A 17,869-nucleotide genomic window follows, 5' to 3' on the forward strand; every position below is an offset into this window, starting at 1 on the left:
ATGCAACACAAGTCAAGAAACTGAAATTTAAGTTATAACTTCAACTAAAATCTTCCATTTAATCTTTGGGTTTTGCAAGTTTCTGGTAAAATCTGGTCTGAAACAGTGAAGTACAAAATTTTCTCCAGTGCCACATGTATAAAAGTATTTCACATTGGTAGATCAAGCATTATGCATCTTTTTTCTGGGTTGGGGGGTGGGGGGGGCGGAACAACAACAACATCCTCCCAGGCTTTGAGTATGTATCCATACAGAACTATTCAACATTATTTTCTGATATGAATGTTTTCCTCTCAGAAAGATTCTAAGCTGAGATAACTTGTGAAATACTGAACAGCAACTGGGTGCAGGGCAAGGGGGAAAGGGGTGGCACACCACTTATCTGAGAAAAGCCTAGTCTAATTTTGGTGTCTCCAACACATAACATACTTCAACTACATTGCTTAAGACAGGCTTTTGGTCTCATAGCTTAAACTTACATTAGGAAGATCCCTTATGTCATTGATGATGCCCTCCAAGATGGATGACAGTGTCACCATAGGATCCGTTCGCCGTCGATGGATAGATTTATGAGGACGCTAAAGAAATCAGAGGCAGAAAAATTAAGGCAGTTCCAAGACGCAAAGTATTTACCCACAGAAATCCTAGGCAATTTAGTTTATTCATTTACAGGGCAGGAGTAGTAAAGAAATTAGCCAGTTGGTACAAGTAGAGTTGCTACAATCAGCTCAGTTAACACCTTCACTCACATTCAGATAATCACAGTGAATGGTTGTCCCTACTCGCCGCTTCTTCTTTGGAGGAAGCTGCTGCTTAGGAAACTTCAGGACCAATGACTTCCTGCGAACCTCATCCGCACTAGGTAAAAATAAAAAAAGCATAATACTTTCTCCAGCCCTGTTGTGAATCGAGACCATTTGTTCCCCAGTATTGGCTCTGGTCCCATCTGCCATAATACCAAATACACAATCAAAGTACTGTAATAATAGCCTATATAAAGCCCTGTCACTTTATTCCTGTGATTAATATACATATGAGTATTCTCCACTAAGCTCTAAATTGGTTTTTTTCTTACTACCCACTTATATCCCTGCTTCTTCCCTTACCTCTCTATTAGTTGTTTTCCCAGGACAATTTTTGTTCCTTCTACTTTGATGAGTTCTTCATTATCATTGTGAATGACGGTTTTTTCCAGCTCTTCCTCCTGTTCCTCTGTCATTGCAACAGGATTAGAAGGTGGGGCATTTGTTTGGTAGTAAAGAGGGCAGAACTTGTTAGTCCTCATATGGCCAATTGCACCACATGCTCCACATTTTAGCTGCAAAAATACAACAAAGATGACATATCACAATTCACACATAGGCTCTTAGTTTAGAGGCAAAGGATCATTAACATCCCCTAGTCAGACCTTCAGTACCTCACTAGAACAGAAAACTTCTCCAATACTCAAGATGTGTTAGCATACTTTACATATGGATAGACTTACTTTCAAGTCCGGACGCTCTTTCATTTTCTTGGGCTTCTTTTCTGGAGGGCCCTTGAGTTTCTCTTTTTCTTGGTTTCGTTTTAACCGCCGTAATTGTTCCTGGATCCTGCGCCTCTCCTTCCGCATTTCCTCACGGTGCTGTTCATCAAATAGAGCAAACTTTCGTCTGGGGCAACAAAAAAAAAAAACAAAACAAACAAAACAAAACACACAAGTTTTTCATCCGGATTGATGATTTACTAGGTACTCTTCTGCTAGGTCAATCACTGCACAAAATTCATAATACTCTCCAAATGGACAGCCATCTTTCTCTCTCTCTACACAATTACAGTGCCAGGCTTCTACATTCAACTCATTTCTTCATACTGCCGTTAGAATGAAATAATTTACAGGCAAAGTTAAGGGAAAAAAAAAAAACAAAACATCATATAGATCTTACATGAACTCTTCATCCTTGGTAGTCCGTATTCGGCAGTAGGCGTCAATAACAGCAGGCTTCCGAACTGTCTCACACCTCACATACTCTTTCCCATCTTCATCTCTAAACGTGCGATAGATTTTGAGGCGACGGCCAGTAGCAGAGGAATTAAGACTGGTTACAGAGGCAGTGTCATCATCTTTGTGAGAGTTTGCTGAGGCTCCTGAAGCTGATGCTACAAGAGAGTGTTTTATTTACTTTCAGTTTCTTTCACACTGTAGAAACATCATTGTTTAAATACAGCAGATAGTTTTGGCTTAAACCTTCCAAGACACAAATACAGGAAAACCTAAGCAACAGAAGTCTCTGCACTGCTTGTTTACATTCTCTTATCATGACATATATCAACTGGAAATAAAGGTAAGCTACTGAATTATCCACGTGGATTATAAAGCCAGAAGGAACAGTTACAGTGAACAAGGACTCACAGGTGCCTAAGTGGAACCTGTAAGACAACTGCAACATGACCCTGCAGATTGCTTATAGTTGCAATGGTTTTGATCACAGGTATGGAGATCTGGCAGAAACTGAAGGCCAAAAATTATCCAGTTCTCCAACTAGTGTTACAACCAGTAAGCTAGCCTTGTCTCATGTGACCACAGAATCTTTCTAGCACCATCCATAATTTTGGCTGAGAGATTTTGTTCAAAATAACACTAGATATGTTTTCATAAGACAGCAATCATCAGCAAGTCTTCCACATACCCCTTACTAAATTATTCCAGTAATTATTAATGAATTATTTATTCCCAGTCTGTGTTTCCAACAACAACAATAACGTTGACCTAGATGCAGCAGAGCTCAACTCTGCTCATACACATGTAACAAGTAACAGTGGTCATGAGCACCATCCTACAGACAGAAGTTTATTCACAGGTCAGACAGTTTTACCTGCCAGTTAGGGACATGTCAAGTTCTCTGTGCAACGCACTTAAAATAAACACATCTCCAGGAGATCCAAATCTGGCAGCTGCCCAATTACCTCCCAAACACACTGCTACAGCACACAGTGCAACAGACACTGCCATCAGCCTACATATTGTGCCTATCTGTTTCACGTACATAGCTCTGTTTACACATGAGATCCAATTAGAGCACCATAAGCTGGTGGCAGGAACTATTTGTGAACACATCTTGAGAAAACTACTCAAAATCACCCATCCTCCACCCCCATAAAAAAGGGAAACTTAAGCAGCCAGCAGCAGTGAATATCTAAAGAAATACCAGAGTAAGTTTACAGTTCAAAATAAGCAAAGCTATGGGGCAAAGAAAACACTTCAAATGCATTTTTAAACAGTAACTAGTCAGGAGAAGGAAGGTGCCCCAGATAAGCATGTCTATACTGTCCTCTTGAGAGGCCAGATCAGCACACTTTGTAGCCTGACACAAAGTTCTGCATCCCTTCCCAGGCACATTCTTCTGGTTGCAGTTACTTACACAGCCCCTTTTTGTCTCTCCTGTCCTTTTTACCCCTCTCTTTGTCATTGCCACTGTCTTCTCCCAGAAGCATCCTTTGCAATTCCTTTCGTTCCTGCTCTTCTCTTTCCCGAGAGAGCTGAGAACTAGTTTTCTTGTTCTGTAACATATTCTCAATATTCTTTCCCATCTCTTCAAAGTCACTGTCTTCAGCTGAGCTGCTATCTGTGTCTGTTGACAAAATCTCAGTGGATTCCAGAACCCTAAAACAGGAGGCACCGTGAAAGTCAGTTAGTGTCCTCCTCCCAAAAAAAATCAGCCTGTTACTTTCCCAGAAATACAAATATAAAAATGACAAAGGTTTGAAAAGGAATGTTGCAAATCACTACTACAAGAATAGGCATAAAATATTCCCTTCTTAGTCCTCCTGTAATCCCCATGTCCAAAAAATCAACTGTTCCAAGCCAATCTTCTCCAACAAGTTGATCTCTTCATCATTAACAGAACTATATTCCCTCCCCACTTTCAGGGTCTTGGGCCAGAACAAGGAATAATGCATGAATTGTTCTGGCAGTTCTAAAGAATAGGACACAGAATTGGTAGCTGCTACCCAAGAGAGATGGCAAACTGCTGTTAACAAAACAAAACAAAACAAAAAAAAAGAGAAAGAAAATAAATAGGGTGGTGAACTACTGATCTGTGTCTCATGCCATTATATGTGGCAGACTAGGCAACTCATTCTACCATTCCAAGAGGTCTATGACAGCAAGCCACTAATGCTAACCCATAAGTTTCTATTAACAGCCAAACCTCTCTTTCTCACTGCTGTATTTTGTGGGCCAAACCAGTTGAATCAATATCTATACTACTACATATCAGTAAGCCCCAAGCATACATAGTTCTGGACTTTAAGGTGGGGACAGAGCGGGGTTCAAGGCTGTAAGCATCAGATAAGAACTTACTTATTTTGTAAATCAAAGATGCGCTGACATTCTTCTTTGTATCTCTCCTGATGTTCTGCTACAGAAAACCGAGACCCACGTGCAAATTTGCTCATAGGACCTTCCCCTGAACGAGCCTGCTCTGTAGACATCGTACGTACCACATCAATCACTTCCCACCGGGACAGCTTCTTTATCTGGAAAGTGGAAGACAGACTAGAAATGGCTTTAGAGACATACAACTGAGGTAGCTGACTGTGAATTTCAACTCCTTTCCACACAATATCACAGTAGAAATCTTTAAGTCCGTTAAACTGTCAGCTGCTGAACCTGTTAGTGAAGAGAACTCTGTAACCTGCTCCAGGTTCATGCTCACCTCCTCTTCAGGCACTCCAAATTTACGCAGAAGCTGTTTGGCATTTTTGAGAGAAAGTCGACGCAGATCAGCATCTGTCCCAGTCACTGTCTTTTTCACTGGCTGAGGTTCTTTATCATCCTGTTTAGAGGAAATGTAGCCTATTAATGTCATCACATCATAGTCTTTCCTAGGCTCATCTTCTGATATTTTCTCATCCTGATGACCCATATTTACTCCATTTCTCCCACTTGACTTTCCAGTTATTGCTCCTTGTCCAACCCAACCTTGGGAACTATACCTTCTGCTGAGTTGGTTTGTTTGGAATCTTCACATAAGAAAATCCTTCACCACAACCGGTAGGATCTGCTACACCAGTCACTTCTAGGAGGCACTTGCCCTTCATAGCAGCAATGAAAGCTCGTGTGGTGTTCCATGGAGCTGTGCGCACCTGCCAGCAAGAAGAGAAACATGTCCTCACAGTCCTGCTACCACAAGGATTCTTCTAATCACACTGAGAACCTTTCAACTGCATAATGAGGGTGAATTCCACCTCTTGATCCTTCAGCTGCCCTGACAAACCCTCTATGAAGAGCCAAAGTGCTAAACAACTCACAAAAGGCATTTAAGGCAAAAAGCCTAGTCCTGAAGGAACCTAGCAAGAAGGATCTCCAAATACAGGTATAAGCTCAGCAGCAGAGTTCCCAGGAAAGTCACAAGAACATTTGATCTACTGAATCCTACTTCAAATACGTCCTTTATATTTGAAGACTTATTTATCTCATTTATCTCCTGCCATGCAGATTCATATATTGGCATGCATGCTCATGCATCGGTCTGACAGTACCTCATCATCAATCTTCATTTGGAAATCTTCTTCATTCTCCTCTTCTGGTGCAAAGAAGGATTTCTCTCCGTAACCTGCATCCTGCAGAGACATATTAGGAAAAGAATGAGAACCTAAAGTCTTAAAAAGGTTACTAGAGAGAACTAAAAGCATATTATTAATCTCCTGTGGAGACTTGTCATGCTGAACAAGCACATGTCCACAGACAGTTGTGTGCAAGATTCACTGTGACCTACAGTATCACAGATGACAAACTGCCCAGTATTTTGACAAACTCCTTCACTAAATACTGCACTTGACTTCACAAATATAAGCAGTCTCTCACACAGTCACATACTGGTTACTTTCTGCTGTAGAGCTCCAGGTAGAAACATGCTCTTTCTTGTACCTTCCCCTTTGCTACCTGTGAGCATAGCTAATTCAATATCTAAAAAACATGTGATAAGAATACATGATCTCTCTCTTTAAGAACTTAAATCCTTTTTTACGCAGCAGAAAACTTCGCAAGTTGCCCAGCAGTCAGGGCCTAATTTGCCTACTTCACAGCAAAATTAGCTTTAGGCAGAAGGTGTAACAAGCTTCACCCTTCACACAAGTAACTTGCCTTATAGCCTACAAGAAGTGTTTACCTTCAGTCGCTGCTCAGCTGCAATCATACTGTAGTAAGCACAGCATTGTTCTGGGGAAACCATTGCTCTGATCTCTTCCTCTGTTGGCAATCTGAAATCTGGCTTTAAAACCCACCAATTTGAGTCCATCCCTGAAAAATGCACAGATCAAACACTGAGTAGTTTCCCACAAACGTTGATTGCCATCATAATCCTAACTGTATTTCAAGATTTGGTACCCTGCTGCAATGTTGGCAAAAGGAGCAAGCGTGACAAAGCCATGACACTTAGACCGCTAAGAGGGATAGTTTTTTTCATTCTACATTTGTCTAAATCAATGCCCCCTAACTCAGTGCCTGTTATACCAAAAAATGCTCATACCTTAATGCTCATTCAATGTATAAACTACATTCCAAAAGCATTTAATCACCTTTCACTTCCTCACCTCAAACTACTTTTCCCCATGGCTAGCCTAAAAAGCTTTGTATTACCACCAGTTTATAATTTTGTACATACAAATATCAGAACTCAGGCTTCAGAGAACTATTAGACTCATAAAGATGGGACAAGCTTCTACTGGCATGTATTTGCTTGCAAAACACAACATAATACTTCCCACAGAGGGAAAATGTATGGGTTGGTGTCAAATATTGTTACTTTACAAGTAAATAATTGCCCAAAGAGTTATAAAAAAAAATTTCCAAGGTCTATTCATTTCTGACCATTAAGCACACTTGTCCGAAAAGAAAGTGTGCATTTATAAAAATTTGAACAAAAAAAACTATCAGATTACATTTCAGTTCTTCAAATAGATGTTTTAAAAAATGGTTTATCAGGAGATGTTTCCTCGTCCTGCTCTCTTTGGAATTCCAAAAGCAGCAAAGAATGGCTGACTGCCACATGAAATCTCTCAATACCTGTGCGTTTGAAATCAGCACAAAGCTTTAGTCGCTTTCGGATGCTACTCTCTGAGTGCGAGGGAAAGGCCTTCTTGATATCCTCCATGCGAATTCTCCGAGGACGGTCTCTGCTTTTCCAGAAGAGGCGATAAATAAAAACCTACAAAACAAGACTCATTTGTGATGTGCGAGGAAGGATTCCAACAAACCTGCAAAGACAGTATAGACAATGCTGTTTCTAGTGACTACTTCAGACTTTCTACTTAAAATCCACTGTTTCTTACAAACTTACTTAGAAAAGCTTTCCAAGCCACATGACTGCTTCGGGTTCAGCTATCTTTGAGAATGAGATGTGGGAAAAAATATTTGTCTTAAGTTTTGTATTATCACATTAGAAATGTTCATGCTTTGGTACAGAAACTTGAACTCCAGGAACAGCAGGGATTTTCCTGCTCTGCAGATACCTCTTGAGTTATAATTTTTAATTAAAATGACAGTAAATTATTATAAATTTTCTCCAAAATCTAAATTTGAGGATATTTATTTGAATGGTCACTGACAGCCCCAAAGCTTAAGTGCCTCGAGATCTAGGAAATCAACAAAGACCAATGGAGCAACTCCAATCCTGTGCTATGTAATAGGAATGTGATAACATCCCTTAAATGCCTCTTAGTAAAACCCATATAACTGTCATTTTATACAACATAATCACTTCAAAGTTAATTTTAATTTCTTCTGTTTCCTACACTTTTATATAATCTTATAATCTTTTATTTTGGCTAATAAAAAGCCTCAATCATATAGTTATCAGATAGGATGCAAGCAAACAGAAGCAGCATGCTATAAATTGTTGGTTAAATGACAACCAAAATGGTCTGTATTGTTAACATCCAACTCTTGTTGGGGCGCGTAGCATAGCAGGGCAATGAGCTTCTCAAATCAAAGCTGTCCACATGAGTCCCATGTCTATGCCACGGGCTTTCTCCAGAGACCCCTCAGATCTCCAAACTGTCTCTTATCACATACCTGCAGAAAATCTCTGATATGTGTGTTAGCTCGTTTAGAGTTGGGACCAGGTACTTCATAAAGTGGGCACTCCTGACCAACTACAAAAATATCTACTAATTCTCGAACATAATAGCCTTGTCGTGTCCGGATAATCAGGAAATCTGTTTCAGGCATCTTATGTAAATAGATAGGAGCCCGGAAAAGATTGTTTTCGAATGCCTAATAAAAGAAACAAATCAAAGTTTGAAAGTCAGGTTTTGATCAAATTTTCTGTAACTCAATCTACACAAAACATAAACACCAGTCATTCCAATGGTACACCATCATTTATATCACAATATATGTAGATGTACAGTCAGAACATTCCTTGCTTATGCAGAGAATAACCAAGGATGAAGCATAAAAGCATAAGAAAACCTAGAAGAAAAGCAGAAAGAGTTTGAAAGGCTCTTTTGACTGACCTTTAAGAAGGTACTTTAAAAAAGGAAAGAAAGAACACATATGCAGAAGAACACTATAACCATGAAAACAAGCCCAGGATACATGTACGGTCTGGGAACAGGAGAAGGCAACAGAAGCAAGGACTGAAGACTTTGCTCAGGAAAGGAGGTTGTAAGAACCTAACCAGAAAAGCAGAGAGCAGCAGAGTTCAGTGTTTGAAGGTAAGAAAGTTTAAATTAGCACCAAGGAGGCACTAGACTGAGAGTAACTGGAAAGACTATCTTCTTCTATAAAGGGTTCTTTCCACCAGTATGGCTTCCACAAGCCTTACTCACTGCTACTGTCCCGCACTACTCTCATCCATATTGTAAAGCTTTCCCTGAGATGGCCCTGACCTCACTTCAAGCTTTCCAGAAGTCCTGTTTTATCTATTATTAAGTCCTCTTAGTCTTGAACAATTAGAATTATCAGTTCTGTGACGAATCTCTAATACCAACCTTGACCGTACATTTTTCCTGTGGTACAGCATGGAGAAAATTATTGCTACAGCAAGAGCAGATAGCATTAACTTAAATAGATTTATTTTTACATTTATCATGGATTTTGTAACCAAGTGGTCCTTAAAACATTCTTAATTCCTCTCCCCATCTCAGCTGTATGCATTTCAACAACAGAGAAAGGCTCATAAATGCTACACACTTGACTAGTAACTGGCATCCAGCAGACAACTAGCAGTGCATTTCTCAGAACACACACATAAGGTTTTGATCACACATCCTGGACCATAATAAATACATGTTTTCTGTCTCCTTGAACGCTATTTACTGAGCTCCCCAACATTCAAGCAGCTTTGGCCTTCCACTCAGTTGTCTCTAACAGTATTTCTAATGCCATTACAAAGCAAAGCAGTAAAGATTCACTTCCTGCAATTCCTTCATGCCTACAACAATTTTAAAAAACATAAAACAGATTTAAAAAAAAAAAAACAACAACAACTCAATTGTTATCAGTAAACAAAGAGACTGAAAATGGAAATTAAACTGAATCTGGGTTTTTTGGGGTTTTCTTGTAGGCAGTTGAGCATTATTTGTGATTCAGCAGAGCATGAAAGATTCTGCCTATTACTCCACGTACTACTTTACTGTCACCTTATGCTTGCATTTCTCACCTGCAGTAACTGGCCTGGATGTAAAGAACCCAGGAAGGGAGAAGTGTGACAATAAACAGTCTCTCCATATTTGCAGTCTGGAGCTCCCGGATCTTTGCCAGGTTTCTGCAACATGCAATGAAAGTGCAGTTAGCACTCAGTGCAAGGAAGAAGAAAATCGCTGTCCAACAGCAAACCTGCGTACTCACCCTTTTGTAGTAATTCTTAATCTTTGTTGCCATGCCAACCTGCATCATTAAAGGGGCATTTTCCTCACTGTATTCAGCAAGGATGAGATCTCCATCCTTGCCAGTTAGGTCCTGTGGTGTGCGCATGAAGAACATTTCACCCCCACCAGAAGCCTGACGCTCCTGCTCTCTCATCTGTGCCAGTGAAAAGACAGCATCAGCAAAATAGCACAAACATATCTGCTGTGGAAATAGAGCCACAGCAGATATCAGATACAGGGAAAAATAACTGTACCTTGGCTTTCTTTTTTATGTGCTTCAGCAGAGGTTGCACAGCATGGGGCCCTGGCTGGGACAATGTACCAAAAGAGTATTTCTTCAGGGGAGGTCGATGAAACTGTCGGAGCTTCATAGGACCCATATGTGTGGGAAAGAATGGCTGGCGAAGTTCCACTGCCGGGATAGAGTGCTAACAAAATGTGTGTTAAGAATGACACATATCATCTGAAAACCAAGATAATCCTCCTATCCTGCTAACTCTTATATAACAGAACCTAGTAATATTTTTAGTAATATTTTTTTAACATACATGTTGCCTTTTCACAGGAAGTGCTTAGGTCCACACATAGATCTTTCCTTTCTGTACAGAGGTGACTTCAGTTTTGCTATTTCAAATGGCACCCAAAGAGAGGATTTTTTTATTAACTAGGAGCATGCAAAGCCATTATCCCTATCAGTAGAAGCGACGTGCATTTGGAGTTACATACATTTTTCCCATTACAGAAGAGGCTGGAATTAGATGAAGTTTTAGAAGAGGTCACTGAATATCACAACGAACGAGGGGAAAATATCAGCTCTTCACCTAGGGCTACTGAGCAGTAATTCAAAAATATAATTACCTAAATTATTTTTATAATATTCAGACTAAAACACACACTAGTAGCACAAGTATAGCCTCACCTGTGTGCACCACTTTTCCCTCCCTCCCACTACTGCTTCAGAAAGAGTACTACAGAAAGAGACACGAAACAAAAGCATGGCAAGTATGATACAGCAAGATCTGGCATCTAAACCTCAGTTTGATGGGGCAGTCATGAAAAGTTAATTCAAACTCCTTTCTAATCATTTTAATTAAATAACAGTAAAAATCTCTCTCATGAACACTTAACTGACCTGCTGTACTCTAAATTATGTTTCTCTACAAATCCTAAGTCATACTCTCAGCTAGAAACCTCCTACCAAGACACTCTATCTCTCACTTTATAGCCAACACTACAATGATTACCTGAATGATGTTGCCTCCAAATGTTCCTCGAAGTCCCTGCTGTTTGGGGTAGTAAAACTCATCATTGGAGAGGTTCCAAGGATCCTTCACCTCTGGCTGAGACATATTCTAATTCAATTTTAAACACAGAGAGAGAGATGTCAAAAAAAAACCAAAAAAGTCACTCTTTCCATGTCATTCCCAATCTGCAAGGTGCTAAAGCTTATGCTCACCTGCTGTGGTTCTTCCTTGATGACACCTGTTTTTCCCAACAGGATTCGACTCTTCTTTAGAGAAGATTCTTTCTTATTCTCTTTTGATGGAGAGTTCAAAGTCATTTCTTCCTTTTCATCAGGAATTTCTAAAAACACAAGCAATCACACTGTAGGGCACTTATCCTAGGGTTCCCTTTTCAGTACCGCAACTTCCTACTGAGCTGCAACTTGGTCCAGCTATTTTAGTGGTTTTGTTCAGTTTCTGAGGTGACTGTCCTCCTTCTACACTCCTCTCCCATTTCCTCCATACAGCTTAATATGAAACAAACTCAACAAATACAGAAGAGCTCCATGCTTAAATCTCTACTTTACCTTCTTCAGCAGCATGATATTTAAGTGGGAGGAAGGTGATTGTGTGGATTGCTTGATATATCCACTTCTCAGCATAAAATTTACTAATAATTTAATTGATGAAAGTACAAGAAATAAGATCTGTTCTGACAAAGCTATTCTAAAGAGCTGAGAGACAAGGCAACAGGAGTGCCAGTACATGTTTCCCAACTACATGTATTAATAATCCTTTTCTTCCCCACATATATACAACATGAAAGTGAGTCTGAATCCAAAAATAATACGGACCTGAACTCAAAAGGGATTCCTGAAAAATTCCAGAAAAGTATTACGAATTTTAAAAGCAATTTGTGAAGCATGGATTCTCCAAGTAAGATTTTAACAGGAGAAGCACAGCTTAGGCACATGGACTTGCTAAATGCTATATCAGCTTTATGCACAGATTTCATGTCACTCTATATAAAATAAGAGCAGGCTCACCTTGGTCAGTATTTATACAAGTATTTGCAATTTTGTGGTGTATTTGAGACTTGGAAAGAAAATACTGCAAGTCTATTTGTCTTTACTTTAACAAAGCTCAAATTAAGAGTAATTTTCAATGTTTCTGGCTAGTATCAAAACATTCCAATCAATACATATAGAAATTCTTAGAACTGACCCACTTTCCTGAGGAAGAAAATGCGATCTAGGCCATATAAAAGTGTAGCAAGATATGCCTATTCTTAAATTACATAAGACTGCTTGAAGAATACCAACACACAGATCTAAGAAAGTAGTGATTTTAGTAGTCCAAGTAAGAAAAAAATCTCTCCAGCTTGTAACAATATAAGCAGGGAATACACTCAAATCAAACTCCAGTTCATGGAGTAAGTTCATGGCAGCAACAAAAACACTGAAAGGTATTAGACAGAGTCATTACTCCCATGTGCTGTTACTGTAGCCTGAAAGAGGCTTAAGGAATCTGCTTCTTCAAGCTTTGAATACATGTCATGCTGAGAGCAGCATGAGCTAGTTTGTGGTTTACTTCTCTACCTTCCCTCTTCAAACCAACATTCACACTAGTAAAATTAAGATCATTACTTCTAAAACACACCAAGAGTCAGATGAATTATGTTAAATTTAAGGTTCAGGGCATTAATTTTTACTCTCCTCTTGCTGCTTTTAACTTGGGGGCTGAAAGTATATACCACACCATTAGAGTTATTAGCACTGCCTTCTTCTGCTTAGGCCTTTGATTACTTGCAAATTATCTTCAAAAGCCAGAACAAAGAAAGGTTGTAAGTACTGCTCCAGTCCACTTATTTCCATTACAGTGTGACTATAAATCCTTGCTTCCATTTCCACTTGTCTTTTCCCATTTGAGTCAAATTTCTGCATGCCATAAACATACCTAGAATTATGTTTTCATCATTTGGATCAAGTGTTAAGACAGGGGGATCCAAGTAGGCTTCCATTGCCTGATCATCCCAGATGATATTGTCTTCCCAACGGCCATATACTAACTCTTCATTATCAATTGGGAAAATAGAGTACCAGGGCTTGTCTTCATCCAGGGAAACTGCAATAATCATAAGACAGAATCCTTAAGAGTTTTATAGACTGCCTTGCAGAAAACCATTTCAGAACTCATCCCTACAACTTATTCCCTCAACTTTCCCCACCCTTCAGGGCTTTCTGATGCAGGACCTCTAAAAGGCAAAAGAAAACTCATCTTAGAAGCAAAGAGGAAGCAAAGCCCCAAGTCTCAGCTTTACCAACACTTAGAGATTTTTCTCCATTGAAACACAGAGAACACCCAAGAATGAAACAGGGCCTCTAAGCAGGCTTCAGAGCAAACAAGTATCCCTTTTATCTGCAGCCTGTTGCCAAAAAAGGACCCTGCTATTACACAGAACAAGTCTATACAGAAATATGTGTCACATGCACCTCTTCATAGGCCAAAGATTGACATCCTCATTACCTTGCTGTTCAGGGGCCTGCTTTTCTTTGCTCTTTGCTATACCTAGGACTCCTGCTACATTTGGTTTCTGTGCTAGTGGAATTGGTGGATTGAGCAAAGAGCCACTGCGGTTCAAACCTAGAGAAAAGGAAAACAAAAGCAAGGTTAGCTTGAGTGGGACGGTTAAGGGGCATTGCATTGCCTTAAATCAGAACTTGGGGGTTGCACGGAGAGTGGTTTCCAGCCTGAACCAGGATGGGTGTACTGCTCATATCACAAAGAGTGTCATGCGTTATTAGTATGGGTAAGACTTACAAAAACATGTTCACCCACAGCTTACTGATGGAGTCTCCAGCCTCTTCAAAATTACGTTTGGCTTGCTTATGCAAGCTTACAATGCATTATGCTTATGCATCTTACAATGCATAAGACACATTTCTATATGGACCTTATAAAAGTGAGAGGCCTTAAGCAGACAGTTGGCCTGGCCTCCAACAGCTTCCTGTCTTATATCAAACTGTCATAGAAAAAAGGATGGCCAAGCACACCTCAAGGAATCATTCTGTGGACGCAGCTTCTCCTAGGGCAGATCAACTCACCTATGCTCATATGCCACTTATGTTACTTAAGTTAATGCTTCTGGAAGGCATAAGACCTAATGCATGTGAACAGACCAATCATGTTTAACATGTTACTGTAGCTTTTGATGGGACTCAAACACAATGAGCCTAGGCCTGAATAGCTCAGGCATAACTGTGCTGAAATTAAAATTGTTATAAAAAGCTATCTCCAATTCACCTACCCAACTCCTCAGAGTGTCTTGTACTCATAGCTGAAAAGGATTGACACTACTAACCAATAAAAATTTGATATTCCTATTAGTCTTTCCTTGTAGAAGGAAGATAAGATAAAACAAAGAAATGATAAACATTCATTCTAGAAAAGCAGTTTAAATTTAAAATGCATCTGTGCCTAGGAGAAATCTGAGCCTTGTAAGAATTGTTACTTCTATCTATAAAAATCAGAATACCATTACAAGTTCAGGAGAAATTTCAGAATACTTTTACACAATTCTTCCAATTAATAAAAAAAACATATAAAGAAAATTCCATTGGTCTATAAACAGCAGACAACCTAAGTGTAGCATTGCTTGATACTAATGCAAATGGATGTAGCATGTGGTATTCCACATGGAGAGAAGAAAGTCAGAGTTGGTACTTTCTTTAACAGAAGGGACCTACTCTGTTTTTAAAAACAAAGAAAGTCTCAGAATTCTGAGCAGAGCTGTGATTTTGCCGAAAAACATTCCCTGACATATTCTGTATTTGAGACAAAAGCATGCAAGGAGTCAGCTCAACTACAGCAAATACAATTCATATCAGACCATTGATTACCTTGTTGGGCATTGTATGCAGTAGCATTTCTAGTCATACTGGATGGCAGCCAGCCTGCCAGACTTGCCCGCTGTGTCTTAGTCCCTTTGTGCTTGACATCTTCTCCATTCCAGATAACATCATCCTCCCATTGAAGCTGTGTCACCATAAGGAAGTGCTCATCAGCTAACAAATCGTCCTTCTCATCCATCAATCCTGCATCCTGGAAGGAAAGAATAGTTGCTTGAAGATCTACATTGACTTTATACTTTCAAAGGAGGAAAATTAAAAGTCTTATTTTTCATAGTGCACAACTATACATCAGCCCATCACCAAGCTCTCATTGTGCAGCAATCCTCAGTGTCACACACATCTCCACACCTTCCCCCGCAGTTCTTCTCTCACCCTCTCATCTGTGTGTCCTTTAACCTCCTGCTCCTTCTTCTCTTTCAGCTTGAAACCATAATCAAATCCACTGCCATCCTCAGGGATCCCCAGCATATCATACCAGAGCTGTGCTGGGCCATAGCGCCATTCTGCTACTTTAGGCTTTGTATCCGTCACTTTGTCTATATCACCAGTTGACTGGGAAAATTTTGATTCCACAGGTGCCATCATGGTAATCTGAAGCACAGCAAAGGAGGAAATGGTTACACTGATGGTCTAAGTGTTAGTAAGAGGTTTCTTCCTTACAAGTTTCCCATCTTATTCTCAGAGGAGCCAAGTATTTCTAAGAAGTGCTTTTCTATACTTACTGGTTGCCTTAAGAATGTTCTGCAATTAGACTTCCAAGAACACAGAGATCTCTTCTTGATACAAAGCGGATAAGCTCTCCTATTGAACACGTACCACGGAGGCAGCCTTCTCAGTAAGAAGCAATCACCTGAAGTCACTGACTAGTATCTGGAGAAGAGCTTCTGCACAGCTGAAATACAAGCCAACCCTGTCCTCCAGTTTTATTTTGGAGGAAAAGCTCTTTATTCTAAAAGTGGCTATCCAATCCACTATCACCCTTAGTGCTAGCTGGCGACCCTCTCTAATTCTCAGATATCCCACCTCATCATCTGAAAGGCACTGCTCAGGAGGGGGAGGAGCAGCAAACTCATATTCCCAAGGAGATTTTCCTTCCATTCCACTCTCAACTACAACATCACCCTCCTGTATCTGCACTTCTTGTGCCAACTCCCGATGTTTCTTCTTGCGTTTCCTTCGGGCACTACGCCAAACCGATGGAACATTCTTTCCAGGGCCAAAGAGACGCAGGAAACGCAGCACCTAAAACAGGAAAAATCGAGAGGGTCAGAGAAAAAAAAAAAACAAAAACAAAAAACAAACCACGGTGGAATGTTTGTCTGTCTTTCCCTCACCTGAAAAGCAGCAACGAAAGACAGCACTCTGAAATTCAGAAGCTTGGCATGTACTACATGTTTGATGGGACTCAAACACAATGAGCCTAGGCCTGGATAGCTCAGGCACAACTGTGCTGAAATAAAAATTGTTATAAAAAAAAAAAAAAAAAAAAAAAAAAAAAAAAAAAAAAAAAAAAAAAAAAAGCTATCTCCAATTCACCTACCCAACTCCTCAGAGTGTCTTGCACTCATAGCTGAAAAGGATTGACACTACTATTCAATAAAGATCTGATATTCCCATTAGTCTTTCCTGATGCATTAGTCAACCCCTGAGGCAATCAACAATTTCTTGGTTATACTTGAATAAAAGTTTCCAATCCATGTGTTTGATGGATCCTACCTTTTCAAAAGGAATTAGTCTTAATTTCAGACACAAAGACACTCAATAGAGGGAAAAAAAATTGCCTTTACATATTGGGCATGTGGTAAGACACCACCTGGAAATAATTATTTTCATTCCGAACAATCCACAACCTTTAGAAAGACACAGAGACTGAAGAAGAGTTTATAACACTATTAGCAAAAGAGACAAAGCTAGAAGATAGTTATATAAAGCAGAGATTTCTTAAGCAATCGGACAAAAACAAATACCACAGTCCAGAAATAATACTCATTTTTATTTCCACCATAATGCAGTTCCCCTATATGCATATTGCATACCTCCAAAACCTGCACTAATGACAATGACAAACTCTCTCTTTTTTCTACAATTATGATTGCTGTTTTTTAAGCACTGGTAATTGTTTCTTCAGAGCACTCTTATAAAGAGGGAAAGCAAATTAACCAACAGATTCTGAAACAAGAATTAAAACTGAAGATTTGTAAAGAGACATCCTATTAATGTTCCCTGTTACATCTGTTATGCTGATCCCCAAAGGAAATAATGTTTCTGTGACCACTCGTCTGTCTATCTCTGCCCACATCCACGTTATCCTTCTTCCCAAAACTCCTCAAGATTACTTCTGAACCCTTTGCCCTTGGTTTCAATGACCTTTCACCAAGGGCAAAGTTAAGCTGCTGACAGTTTAATGAAACACAAAGTCTGCTTCTCCACATGCCATTTTAAGTTTTATCAAGAAAAACAGTGCTACATTAACACGCACACTCTCAGACATCAACCAGTCCTCACAGCCAAATCTACAGGATTTCAGGCTTTGCAAGCTCTAGTGCTCATTAATTAATCATGAAAAGTGGTCAGCACTAACAGCCTGCATTAACTGCTGCACCCACCAGGCACGTTCAACACTGCACCAGTCTCTGACATTCATTACATGCTGAGGACCAAAGAAAAGAACACACTAACTGATATAAAATACAGTAAAATGGGAAATACCAAATTTGCAAAAGCCAAGACGGCACCTGGAAGGCTAACTTCTGTGCTAGAGCCTCACCTAGATTTCTAATAGGCAAAGGTTAACTAAATCACTAAAACATGACATTTAATAATACAAATTGCTCAACTCCTGACACAAAGTCTGTGATGGATGCTCACATAAAAACAAGT

At 39.6% G+C, this 17,869-nt stretch overlaps 1 protein-coding gene across 5 annotated transcripts in view; it reads right to left on the reverse strand.

Moving 5' to 3' along the window:
- The window catches only part of TAF1 (TATA-box binding protein associated factor 1), a 32,467-nt gene that overhangs the window by 11,072 nt on the left and 3,526 nt on the right, over positions 1-17,869 (reverse strand). For all 5 annotated transcript variants that reach the window (XM_086756098.1, XM_086756096.1, XM_086756099.1 and 2 more), the window contains exons 6-28: positions 16,013-16,231; positions 15,362-15,580; positions 14,978-15,179; positions 13,605-13,721; positions 13,035-13,202; positions 11,312-11,439; positions 11,100-11,207; positions 10,110-10,283; positions 9,836-10,009; positions 9,648-9,752; positions 8,057-8,257; positions 7,049-7,190; positions 6,153-6,283; positions 5,524-5,604; positions 4,978-5,127; positions 4,698-4,817; positions 4,343-4,518; positions 3,402-3,643; positions 1,926-2,139; positions 1,487-1,652; positions 1,107-1,318; positions 750-858; positions 480-578 (exon numbers count right to left, since the gene is read on the reverse strand). In XM_086756098.1, the coding sequence (XP_086612224.1) occupies positions 480-578; positions 750-858; positions 1,107-1,318; positions 1,487-1,652; positions 1,926-2,139; positions 3,402-3,643; positions 4,343-4,518; positions 4,698-4,817; positions 4,978-5,127; positions 5,524-5,604; positions 6,153-6,283; positions 7,049-7,190; positions 8,057-8,257; positions 9,648-9,752; positions 9,836-10,009; positions 10,110-10,283; positions 11,100-11,207; positions 11,312-11,439; positions 13,035-13,202; positions 13,605-13,721; positions 14,978-15,179; positions 15,362-15,580; positions 16,013-16,231 (3,657 nt within the window). The remainder of the gene's footprint in view (positions 1-479; positions 579-749; positions 859-1,106; positions 1,319-1,486; positions 1,653-1,925; positions 2,140-3,401; positions 3,644-4,342; positions 4,519-4,697; positions 4,818-4,977; positions 5,128-5,523; positions 5,605-6,152; positions 6,284-7,048; positions 7,191-8,056; positions 8,258-9,647; positions 9,753-9,835; positions 10,010-10,109; positions 10,284-11,099; positions 11,208-11,311; positions 11,440-13,034; positions 13,203-13,604; positions 13,722-14,977; positions 15,180-15,361; positions 15,581-16,012; positions 16,232-17,869) is intronic.

This window comes from Chlamydotis macqueenii, chromosome 11 (assembly GCF_036417535.1).
Source record: "Chlamydotis macqueenii isolate bChlMac1 chromosome 11, bChlMac1.mat, whole genome shotgun sequence".
Lineage (NCBI taxonomy): Eukaryota > Metazoa > Chordata > Aves > Otidiformes > Otididae > Chlamydotis > Chlamydotis macqueenii.